A 13,356-nucleotide genomic window follows, 5' to 3' on the forward strand; every position below is an offset into this window, starting at 1 on the left:
TTGTCTATTTGTGTCTGATTTGTAATTGATGTAGCCTGTGGAAACATGGTCCTTTGTGGTTAAAAGTTTTTGGGGCTTTATTGTAAAGTGCTTTTTCTTTTTCAGCTGTTTTCAGAAACCTAATCTGGTTACATTACAATATTTTTGGGGAGTTTATTACAAGTTGAAGAAGTTGTTAATACAAAAAATGAAAAGATGATATCGCTATTATAATATGGCTGCAAAGTTTGTGTTGTTTGATAGGTTTAAACAATAGTGTATTTTCTGTCAGTATTTGTCGAATTCACTGTCATTTCTTGTAACATCGTATTTTTTAACTATTTATTTTAGTTGTGAAGAGCTACAAAATATAGACCTTGAACTGAATATAGAAAATTCTTCTTTCTACGACCAGTTTGCAATTGCACAGGTAGGCTCAGCTGTAGTACTATATGGAAAACTGAAATCTGGAATCCTGTTGTTATTGTATCGTCCCTATTAACTTGGTTATTCACATATACAATTACAAGTACATGATCTTCTCCCCATTATTGAAGGGGCCACAGAACACAAATTACGATAGCATGATTAATGTATTCATATTGAAATAAAAAAAAATATGTCAAATTGCTTGAAAGCAGTCAGTTTGTAATTGTGGTTTTAGATTGAAAGTACAACTTTATTGAAACAATGGGTTCAATGCTGTACTTTGCTTTAATTCCTGACATTGATAAATGTTTTGAACAACCCTCGTACCTGGTAAATGTCTACTAACCCACTTCCCTAACTTTCTGGGCACTGAGGCCCAGATTTACATAAAAGTCACAGAACGCACCACAGCAGCCAAAAATGCAGTGCTGCGTAGCGTGACAGACAGGGAGAAGGAAGCGCCATAGCTACAGAGATATGACTCTCTCCTCCCCTCTCCCTAGGGCCGGTGCTGATTTCAGCTGCCGTGCGCCAGACACACACCTTAGCGCCATAGAGCTAGGGTGCATGCCTGAGTCTACCAAAGGTTTTGTACCAGAAGGGAACTGTTTCTGTACAAAATACTATAGGTAGACACACTTTAAATCTTTTCCAACTTTGTATGTTTGCTGCACAGTGCAGCACAAATGCAAAGTCGGAAAAGAAAGGAGAAATAAAAACAATTTTCCTCTTAATGTCTCCTTTTAAATGGCCTTACATTTTGGTGCTAAACTCTGTCTACTGTTGTTTGTAGCCAGGGTTTTGAATCAAAAGGAATGTGTGGTAGCATGGCCCATGTACCACCCATATAACGCCACCTTGGGGCTAAGTAACACAAAGCAGTGCTTAGCACTGCCTTGCATTACTCTCAGGGTACTTTCCAGCAAATAACAAGTTTTGCACTGGAAAATAAATTAGAAAAAAAACATTTAGTGCTGGTTAGCGTTACTTTTGTGATGCTATCCCAGAGCAAAATGTTAGCAGATCTACTCCGAGGGCTCAACAAAATGTTATATCTATTTGGCAATGTTTTTACCTACAGTACAAGTGCAGGTTTTTACATGTAGTTTATACTGTCTAAAAGAAGTAAAATCAAACTTGCTATCATGCCAGAATTTGTACTTGAGACAGAATAACAATAGATGCAACATGCTCATGTTTATACAATTATAGACACAAGGCAAATGTCTCTTTCCAAACCATTAGACTGTAGAGAAATGTACTGTTAAAATGCAGTCTGAATCGTATGTTCAGTGTAAGAATGTGGCTTATTGGTTGAGGAGGGTGGGAGGCTCACTCAAGCAACAGCTATAATCCTTGTCAGGGGAACCAGTAAGGTCACTTAATTAACCTATACTTAAACCTATTGTAGTGTAGCAAAAAAGCAGTCAGGCTTCACTTAGAGACAAAGTGTAAAGTATTTATGCACCACACAAGCTGTAATAAAGTGAAAATACAATACAAGAAAACGTGCAACCCAATTTTGAAAAATTGAGTACACTTAAAAAAATAAAATGAAACCATAACGGCACAAATCTAATCAGTAAAACCAAAAATATTTCATTTGAAATTTCTAAGTAGGTGTAGCAGCTAAAAATTCAAAGTTCCACTCGTGGTCATCTGATCATGCTAAACTGGGTGACATTGAGGCCATCTGCAATGGAGAGTGGGCCGGATGCAAGGACTAGATTAGTTCTGTTCAAAAAGTTACTGTTTTAAAGTCTGGTGTGAAGAGATCTGTTTGGCAGGGAGAGCATGCAGATGGTCGTCACTGTAGTGCGAAGAGAAAGATGTGCTTCGCGGGCTGTCATCGCTGTAGTGCAAAATGCTGGTTGGGTGAAACAGACAGTCATTGCAGGATCTTGACACTTGAGATCACCCCACACCATCATTGCTGTAGAGTGGGGTACAAATCTCACGCTGCCGGTTGAAGCGGGCGGTCACTGTTGCATGAAGAGCTGGGTTCACCAGAGCTTCGCGTTGGTGGTAATCTTGTACTGCAGAATCTCAGCACGAACAGGCCTGTTTACGGTCGCAAAGTGCCCAAATCATCAGGGTTTCATCTTTCATCACAAGAGGAGCTCAACTGATATTAGCCAAGTGTCCAGGACCTAGGGAGGCATCTCTTGGGGATCAGGAACTCACTCCAGAAGATGTAGTCAGGTCTCAGGCAGGTCCAGTTGCAGGTCCTGGCAGGTAAAGTGCAGCAGGTCAACTGGGAAGTTGCATGGAGGTCTCTGGAGCTTGCTGTGTCCTTGTAGCTCAGAAAGGATGTCAGAAGACTGTTAGACCTGACTACCTTAGGGTGATCTTCCCCCCTGCCTCACTCCAGTTTTTTGACCTTGTTTTGCTGGTACAAGGACTCTGTGTACTGTACCACTGCTAACTAGTGCTAAATTGTTTGTGCTCTCTCTCTTGAACTTGGTAAAATTGGTTCATCCCCAAATGGCACATTTAATTTACGTATAACTCCCTAGTAAAGTGGTACCTCTCTTAGACAGAGCCTGTACATTTTTACGCAACTAGTGGGCCTGCAGCACTGATTGTGCCACCCACTAAACTTGCTCTTTAATTCTTTAACCATGTCTCAGTCCTGCCAATGCAGAGCCTGTGTGTGCAGTTTACACTGCCATGCTGACCTGGCAAAATAACCTTTTGCCAGGCCTAAACCTTCCTTTTATATACATATAAGTCACCCCTAAAGTAAGCCCTGGACAACCCAGACGGCCGGGTGCCATGTATTTAAAGGGCAGGACATGTACTTTTAAGTTTTACATGTCCTGGTTGTGAAAAACTCTCAAAGTCGTTCTTCTCTGCAGCAAGGCCTATCTCTCCCTTAGGATAACATTGGTATTACTTATCACATTTTATAAGTGTAATGCCCTATTGTGAAGAGATAAGATCCCCAAGTCTGGTGTCTCTGCAATCCTAATTTAAAATCCTAACATATGGTGACATCGGATTTTAAATTGCAATTGTGAAAATGCCACTTTTAGAAAGTTGACATTTTTACCTTTAGCCATTTGTTACCTGCTGTCTGTCTCTGACCCCATGTCTGGGTTTTGTGACAGCTGGGCTTTGTGTGTCCCCCCTAGACAGTCACACACAATGGGAGCTTAGGTGTGATTTGATGGGTAGGAGGATCTGAACCCAGCCTCACTTATACCTGAATACGCTGTGTACATTTGTTAAGCAGAACTAACGAATACCTATATATTTATAAACATAATTATTATGCACGTTTATACAAAGCAATACAAATATCTAGGTATACATATATAGTCCAAATAAACTAGGCCTGGGCTAAAAATCCATTCCGCTTGTGGAAATTGCGATAATTTGACATTTTCGCGTTCCGCGGAGAGCGCGAAAATGTCAAAATGTCCACAATCCGCATTTTACCGGAAATTTTTTGCTTGCTCGCGCTGTAAAATAATACATTCTTGCGTGTGCGCGATCGCCTTACCTGAATCCCCGCGTTCGCTGACATGTTTTCCCGATCCGGTCGCGTTCTCCACGAGATGTCGGATTGTTGGTAGCCATTTGCGCTGTCTCGCGACAGTTCGCGCCCGCAGTAACATCATTCGTCGCGAGATCACGTTTTTCTTATCGCGATCATGCACCGCGAGACAAGTGAAAACAAGATGGCCGCATCCGCGAGCAACCGCATGGGTAAGTTGGCAAGCCGCGACCACGCAGAACATACCGCGAATGGGCGGGAAAAAAACTTCCGCATCTTCGCGATATTTCCGCGTGTTTGCGGAGAATTTTAAAATTTTCGTGATAATTTGCGATAGTGAATTTCGCAAATTCTGCCCACCCCTAAAATAAACTACTAGCTCCAGAATCACAGGCATGCATAGTGTAAAAGTCTATTGGCTAAAAATGTGAATTGACGCCCATTAGCCTTTAAATTGACTGGTTGTTGAGTCGATCAGTGTCTATAATTCGGTTGCTGCTTGGACACACGTACCTGAAGTAAGTTTGAGTGTGCTGGATATGATACGAGGATAAGCATTACATGCACTTGGCTTGTTACGGTGTATCTTAAGAAATCTTTGCTTTTTGTTTTTTTATGCAGTGTTTTGAATACCTATTGGCCATTTATTCAATTTATTTAGTTGTTTCTTTCCTGTGTTATCCGGGCTGCACCACCTGTTTGGTGTATTTAGCACTGAGGGATTGTGCTTAAAGTTATGTGAAGCCGTTGTTTATATTTCAGATTAAGCAAGGATGCATCTGTATATCTGTGCTTCCTTTGATATTCAGGCAACGCCACCATTCGGTGCACTTAGTGCGGAGGGTGTTTGGCCAAATTATGTTGAGGCCGTCCTTTAGTTCAATCATTAATGCAGTTTGCGTGCATACTTGCAGCCCATATATACCTTATATATATATATTTATATATATATATATATATATGTATATATATATATATATATATCCAACGTAACAGGTTGCCCCAAATGAAGACGCCGCTAACCAGGGTGTAATAACACCTTTAATTGCAGACTTCAGCTTCACAGAGTCACAGTCTCCCACCAACTTCTACACCAGCCCAACGCTTTTCAAGCACTCCTGTGCTCTTGATCACGGGCGAAATGGAGAAGGGAAATGGCAGTCCTTCAATAGGGAACACCTGATAACCACACCAAGTCCCGCCTCAGTGGGCGTATGCATACAAAGCATGCTGGTACTTGGAGTTCCCCATGAGTTTAACCCCCGTGGGTGCCGCCACATCTCTCCCAGTGATCCAAATAAAAGCCCCAGTGGGTTTGGAGGGGGCTGAATACACTGCCATGCTGATTTGTGAATGTCCAACAAAACGGCTATCCCTGGTTCCAGCATGTTTGAGTTTGCAAACACAGGATCTGCACTCGCAGCAGGGTGTCTTCGCGACCGAGCAGGCCACAACACATCCAACGTAACAGGTTGCCCCAAATGAAGACGCCGCTAACCAGGGAGTAATAACACCTTTAATTGCAGACTTCAGCTTCACAGAGTCACAGTCTCCCACCAACTTCATCACCAGCCCAACGCGTTTCAAGCACTCCTGTGCTCTTGATCACGGGCGAAATGGAGAAGGGAAATGGCAGTCCTTCAATAGGGAACACCTTATTACCACACCATATATATATCTATTACCTACTGGCAGTCGCCAGTAGGTAGATATAGTTAGGACCAATTTTCCATGGGAAATCCGCAACATTCGATTTGGAATAATGTTGGCGCCGATTGACGAATCTTCGTGAAATTTTCCAAACTTTTGGCCAGCTCCGGTCCGCTCCCATCCTGAAAATATCATGGTGCTTCATCAAGCGGGGGCCGAGAAAAAAGGGGGGACCCATGCATTTTCCCATAGGACCTGTTGAGGCAGCTACAGCCCGAACTGCTGAACGGAATTACACCAAATTTGGCAAAGAGGTAGTCCTCAGTTCAGACTCGTGCCTTTTGCTTAAATGGTATAAATCTGTTCAGTAGTGCCTGAGAAAATTAGGGTTAAAAAGATAGATATATCTATGGCCTCGGAGGATCCCCGCACCCTCCCCGCAACCTCCCGAGCACGAGCTGAAAGCTAATTGTCTGCCAACACTCTGAATCAGGAAGTGTTGGCAGCCATCTTGTGCCTCGTTAGAACCGAGGCACAAGAAAACCCCCCAAAAAAGGCGCAAAACGCGACAAGGGGGCAAGGTAGAAACTCCCTGACCACCTAGGCCTGCTCAGGGGGTCCCACAAGGACACCCAAGACCCAATTTTTTTTTATTTAAAAAAAAAAAAAAATCGCGTGATACGCTTAGGATCTGCGCATCCCGCTGCCGAAAAAACCCCGAAGAGTGGGCTACCATGCTTCATTTTTATTTAGCCCCCAGGGGGGCCAAGTCCCAAGGGCAATATGTATATTATAATGGGGGGCCCAGAGGGGCCCCCCAGCCCCGGGGACCGCCACCCCCCAGGGCTTATCTGAATTATGGGGCGGGCTCTCAGCCCACCCCAGCCCCGGGGACCGCCACCCCCCGGGGCTTTAGTATACATGGTTGGGGGGGCTCAAAGGCCCCCGGGTGATGAATACAGGCCCCAGCTAGGCCCGCAGGACGCAAGGGTTCGCTCTCCTGTAATGGAATCTATAAGGAAGTTGGCACGGAAACTGCAAAGTACAAAAACAGCGTTTATTAACCCTTAAGGGTGGTCCTACAATCCATACAATACCCTTAAGTATTGCATAGAGTAGCACAAAGAACTTTCGTACACGGTCCCCTTTTATACACAACAGAGGGGCTCATAAGTGGGAGGATACAACATGAGGCGAAGAATGTTACCTTTTATGGACATTTTCAATACAAGATCAATATGTGGGCGGAGCTGACATACTCCTTAAGCCCGCGAAAACATGGTCAAGCAAGGACTAACTGATAACAGATGTGGTCAAGTCTGGGCATGCGCCAGACGGACAAAGGAACTATTTATAGACTGTTACTAGGCAGATTACAAGAGCAACTAACACAAAGATAGGACTCTCCTCGTGTTGCGCACGTGGAGACATGACAATACAAAATGGAGTCTAAACTTCAGTCAACATAACGAAAGAGACACGTGTAAGGCAGGAGAATTCATGTCTTTAGTAAATGCTTAATCACATCGTAGTTGCAATTTACAACAGACGACCCTTTCAGCATTTACTGAAGACATCCGGTTTGTTAGGATAATCATCGTATATATCAATTATCATCATCTCTTCTACTTCCTTAGCTAAACGTTTCTGATAAGTGACATTGGCAATAGCTTTCTTATCGGGGATACAGAATGATACACATAAGGAACAGAGCAAGGGACCACATTGGACACAGATGCAGCAAGAAAACAGAACTGCTATAATTATACAGAGACCAGTTAAAACCTTCCAACCCCAAGCAGTGATCAATGCCCAGAACCATCCAGAAAAGGACCAAGTGCCGTTTTCTGTATGGATTTCAGCTGCAATTTTGTGCAACCTGTTGATTGCATTATAGACTGACGGTGTGTGGTCAGGAATAAACACACAGCAACTACTTCCGATAATTTTACAAGCTCCACCTCGATCAGCTAACATAACATCTAACACCATACGATTCTGCAATGCAACAATTCTGGTAATCTGTAATTCTTCCGTAAGATTCCCAAGAGCAGCAGCGGTTTGGTTTGTCACAGCCTCTACCACTCTTGTTAATCTTCGAACTTTCCTACTATTTAGGGCAGCTCCAACGAAGAAAAACAATCCTAAATTGAAATCAATATACTGCTGCAAACTGGTGTCAGTCTGGTCCACGTCATCAATTGATAGAGTACGTTTATACCTATTTACAGTCACATTATTTAACAACTTTAAATCCTTATGATAGGATGCAGGTGCCAGAAATACAGGAGGCAATAAAAATGCTACATAACATACTCCGGACCAACCGGCTGGCAAACGGTAATAACCTTTATTTCCGCATACAAAGTATGTATTATGGGATGCTAAGAAGGTACTGTTATTCAACCCATCGATGTTTAATATGGTAATACAATCGCTAACACCAACAGGAATATAACCCACACTTTGGACACACAGGTCCGCTTGAGCTTGTGCCACTTGAATCACAAATTTGTCTCTTCCCACAGTGTCTCTGGTGTTCGTGAAAACATATGGAATCGATTCATTGTCTGGTCGATACTCTTCCCATTCCCAAATTGTCCCATTCGCTTGCGGATATCCATGTTTATCCTGATGACATTCTTTATTGAGTCTGAAGAGTAATTGTCCCACTGTGGGTTTCCGAGTGGCAAAAAGCAAAGTGTACCATGCTCTACAAGAGCCATTATGAGAGAAAGGAAGAGGTATGGATGGCGTTCCTCCTTTCTTCTGATGAGCTGGCATCATACCACATATCCAACAGTTCGTAGCATTTGTGGCAACGTGGGTATGATGCAACATCTGGATGAAAGTGTTATTCAAATAAGACTGACGATGCTTCAATTCTTGATACGGAAGGGTATAGAAGTAGTGCTCCGCAGGCACTGGAGTGGTCAACACAAGCAACTCTCGAACAGGAGTCACATCCTCCACAAACCATGTGGTTATCCCAACAATAGCTACTGTGAGCATAAAACCTGTTGCACAAAGGATCTTCTTTTTCTCCATGACAGAATAGAGGATCAATATCTTCCTGAAACTAAAAGGTTTGTCAGAACTCTTCCCCTTGGGCAGCGGTCGATTTCTTCACCAACGGGCCAAGACGGGTGTCGCTACACTAATGCAGGGCTGATCCCCCCCCCTTGCCTCATTGGCTCTCCCTTTCACTAACCCAAGGGCCGTTCTGACAACATGTCCCGATACTGAAGGATTCACTTTCTTGGCCTCAGATGATATCGCCTTCCTCCAGGAGCCGCGTGGTCCGGAAAGAGCTCCTCAGCGTCGTTCGATTCCACAGCACGGCCTTTCTCTGTGGTCAGAATCTCTCGTTGATCGGTCAATACAGCAGGCTCCACCAATCCGGGCGGTACTTTGCGGCAGTGCAGGGAATGGATCCAATTCTTTCTGTTGGAAACTCGCACAGCCGTCCTCGTTGCCAGTAAGACTTGCTCAGGACCAACCCATCTCGGCTCCAGGCTGTTCGTCCTGTCAAAGATTTTCAGCATGACCTTCGCCGGTGGACCGATCAGGGAGCGCCTCCCGGACCTGTTGATGAATAGAAACCAAGTTATCCGTTAACTGTGCCAGATAATCATTCATCATTACACAAGGTACATCATACACAGTCTTAGGTTTTGGTGGACCCCAAATATTCATTGGACGTCCAAAGACAATCTTGTACGGTGTAAGACTGATTCGAGAGTGCGGTACCGACCTAATTGACAACAACGCCAGCGGTAAAGCATCTGGCCAAGTCAAAGACGTAGAAGCTTGAATTTTAGCGATCTTGAGCTTCAGTGTACCATTATACTTCTCGACTAGTCCTGCAGATTGAGGGTGGAATACTGCGTGGAACTTCTGGGTGATGCCTAGACCCTTCAAAACATACTTTATAACATCCGCTATAAAGTGGGGTCCGTTATCACTCCACAGAAGTCTACAAACGCCATATCGAGGGAAGAACTCCTTCAACAGCATCTTAGCGGTAGTCATTGCAGTATTGTCCTTCGTAGGGTATGCCTCAACCCATTTGCTAAAGGCACACACCACTACTAGAACATACTTCAAATTGTTACAATGCTCAAGCTGGATGTAATCCATCTGCAAAACCTCAAAGGGTCCAGTAGGTGTTACAAACCCTCCTGCTGGGGTTCGAGTACCCTTTCCTGGGTTGTACCTCAGGCAGATCATACAGGTCTGCACCACCCTCTTTGCCGTGCTAGCAATCTCTGGATGCTCCCAGACTTGGGTAAGCAATTTTACAATTGCGGAAGCTCCAACATGTGCTAGCCCATGTGCCATCTGAACCATAGGTTGTACAAAAGCCGTGGGTAATTTCCATCTATCCATCTGCTTATTTCTCCAGCAGCCCTCATCATCCAATTCTCCCTCACTGGACCATTGCTCCCGTTCTTTGTCAGAAGCGGTCCTCTGTATTTCTCGCACTTCTTCCTTCGCATCATGCCATCTTTCTACTTGCGACTTCACTACATACATGGCAGTAGCACCGGGCTGCATCGCAGTCTCCCGCGCCACCCGGTCTGCTAACGCATTCCCTTCTCCAACTTTATCGACTACTTTCCTATGGGCGCTACATTTAACGATGGCAATTTTCTTCGGATATGTCAATGCAGTTAAAAGATTATGAACTAACTCCCCATGCATTATTTGTACTCCATGTGACGTTAAGAACCCTCTTTCCTTCCAGAGCAGGCCGAAATCGTGCGCTACTCCGAAGGCATAGCGGCTATCTGTATAAACATTCACACACAATCCTGTACTGAGCTCACATGCTCGTGTTAATGCTATCAGTTCCGCTGCTTGAGCTGATTTCTGTGGTATGCGTGCTGTCTCCACTATTGTTTGCAATGTGGTAATCGCATACGCTGCTGAAGTCGTACCATCTGGTAGCTTCAGGCATGACCCGTCCACCCACAGTTCTCCATCTACATCTGAAAAGGGCGTATCCTGGAGATCAATACGACCCTTTGTTTGTTCCTCGGTCACAAGGATACAATCATGTGCTTTCCGTGCCTCAGACCGAGTCTCGGGGTATGACAACAATGTGGCAGGATTTAACGTCACGCACCTCTTTAACGTAATGTGAGGAGCCAAAAGCGTCAGCTCATATCCTGTTAAACGGGCACTGGTCAAATGCTGCGTCTTTGTCTGATTAAGCAAGACGTCAACAGCGTGGGGGACTAATACCAACAGCTTATGAGATAACACAATTCCCTCGCTTTGGCGTATTGACACAGCTGTTGCCGCAACCGAGCGAAAACAACCAGGCAATGCTCGGGCAACAGGATCAAGTACAGCCGAAAAATATGCACAAGGGCGCTGCTTGTCGCCGTGCATCTGCACTAAAACTGATAATGCACATCCATCTTTCTCATGCACATACAGCGAAAAAGGTTTGGTATAATCAGGAGTCCCTAACACTGGTGCTGAACAGAGAGCCTGTCGCAGTTTCTGAAAGGCAGTGTCACACTCATTCGTCCAAGGAAGCGGGATAGGTGTGTCTTTTGTCAAAAGGGCTAACAATGGCTTAGCTATGTGTGAAAACCCTAGTATCCATTGCCTACAAAACGACACGAGCCCCAAAAATGCACGCACGTCCTTCTGCGTGGACGGCGTCGGCGTGTCCAGAATCACTTGGACACGATCTGGTGTAAGTGCACGCCCCTCCTTAGACAAAAGGTGACCCAGATAAGTCACCTTTGGTCTACAGAATTGCAACTTTTTCCGAGAGACTTTGTGATTGTGGGATGCCAAAAAGGAGAGCAAGGACAACGTACTCCTTTCGCACAACTCCGAAGTGTCGGCCGCCAACAAGATGTCATCGACATATTGAATGAGGGCGACACCCTCATGCAGAACAAAGGAGTCCAATTGTCTTTTCAAAGCTTGACTGTAAATGCTAGGGCTTTCTGTGTAGCCCTGAGGTATTCTACAAAATCGGTAAGACCTATTATTTAGAGTGAAACCAAAAAGGTATCGACTATCGGGATGAATGGGAATTGAAAAGAAGGCATTTTTCAAATCAATAACTGAAAACGTGGTCGCCGTAGGCGGGACCAAAGTAAGCAACGTCGTGATATCAGAAACCACTGGGTACTGAGGTATCACGATCTTGTTTACTTCTCTCAAATCAATGATAAACCGATAGACTTTGGCATCCGTATCCTTTTTCAAAATGGGTAGAATCGGGCTATTACAAACGTTATAGGGAACTTCTTCCACTACTCCCACCTTAATCAAATCCTGCACAATCTGTATAAGAGCCTCTTCCCCCTCCTGCGAAATACGATACTGTGGAAGGCGTGGTAACACCGCCCCCTCCTGGACACTAATGTGAACAGGCGGAATCACCATCTGTCCCACATCAGTATCCGAGGTGGCCCACAGAGCACAAGGGAGGGTAGCTAACACAGCATCTTCTGTAACCACACACATCCGTTCAGACAGGGGGTAATTGTCATTCAATATCACCCGCACTCCAGCAGGGGAACAGCGGATCGTAGCTCTGAAGTGCTTCAGCATATCGAGGCCCATAATATTGTCCGGCGTGTTCGGGGCAAGCAAAAACGGACAGGGTGCAGAAAAGGAATCAACCTGAAATGTGAGGGGCCGCGAAAGAGGGCTTCGGGAGAGTGTACCATCAAACCCTACCGATGTAACCATTAAGCCAGATGGGGGAGCCCTCGGAACCAATTGTTTAGACAGCGCACTACGAGTCGCTCCTGTATCCACTAGGAACTGATCAGTAGAACCCAAAACCTCAGCTGATACGTAAGGACCCTTCTGATCAACCGGCACCTCAACTGATTCTAACCCCCATCCAAAGCATTCCTATGCATGCTGAGAATCATGGTACCCAGAACGGTCAATCCCCGACACTTGATACTGATTTTGTCGATCGAAAACATTAGACCTATCTCGTTGCTGCCCGGCATGGTCAAAACGAGCGTGATCATTAGAATTCCCTCTAAAATTCGAGAAACCCCCTCTACCTCTCGGGCCACCCTGATTGTGTCCCTGACGCGAAGCATGCAACGCTGGGCAATCTCTGGCCCAGTGTCCCGATTGCTTACAATACGCACATTGATTCCTATTCAGATCAGATCGGCCCGAGGGAGGACCATAAAATCCTCCCCTACCTCTATTTACACCCCGTCGGGGCGGACCGTATACTTGTGCTAACATCACCTTTGTTTTTAAATCCTTCGATTTCTTTTCCTCCTGCCCCTTCGCTTCTTGCTCCTGGCGCTCATAGTACTGAGCTATAGTCAGGAGGGCTGTCGGGGTCGCAGTGGACCAAGAACTTTCACTCGCTTTTAGGCGGGCTGCAATCGCCGGTAATAAATTCGCCACATATTTATCAGCAAAAAGGTGTCGACCCGTGTCATCCGTAAGAGACTGACCACTAAAATCATGAAAAGTCTCCTCAAAGCGCGTAAAGAAATCTGCAACTGATTCATCGACTTTCTGCTTGCACGAGGCTAGCATATTCCAGTCAATCTTTTTAGGGGGAATGATTGTCTTCAACTTAGTCAGAATAGCAGCAGGGAGATCTAAGATAATCTGAGGTGGTTTCTGCGCGGGCTTTCTCTCCCTATCCTCATCCTCAAGCTCAGACCATCGTCGAGCCTTAAAAGCGGCAGCATCATCCACCTTCCGCACAGATCGCCACATATCTGGTGGTAGAATAAGCCCAAAGAACAAATCTATATCTGCTAGGGTCATAATACAAGAATTCA

The 13,356-nt window shown here is 45.0% G+C and overlaps 1 protein-coding gene across 1 annotated transcript in view; it reads left to right on the plus strand.

The window, feature by feature from the left end:
• Positions 1–13,356, plus strand: part of TMEM179 (transmembrane protein 179) — a 159,786-nt gene that overhangs the window by 61,367 nt on the left and 85,063 nt on the right. Inside the window, exon 3 of the mRNA XM_085626265.1 lies at positions 331–409. Coding sequence (XP_085482391.1) covers positions 331–409 — 79 coding nt within the window. The remainder of the gene's footprint in view (positions 1–330; positions 410–13,356) is intronic.

Source organism: Triturus cristatus, chromosome 9, assembly GCF_964204655.1.
Source record: "Triturus cristatus chromosome 9, aTriCri1.1, whole genome shotgun sequence".
In the NCBI taxonomy this organism is placed as follows: Eukaryota; Metazoa; Chordata; class Amphibia; order Caudata; family Salamandridae; genus Triturus; species Triturus cristatus.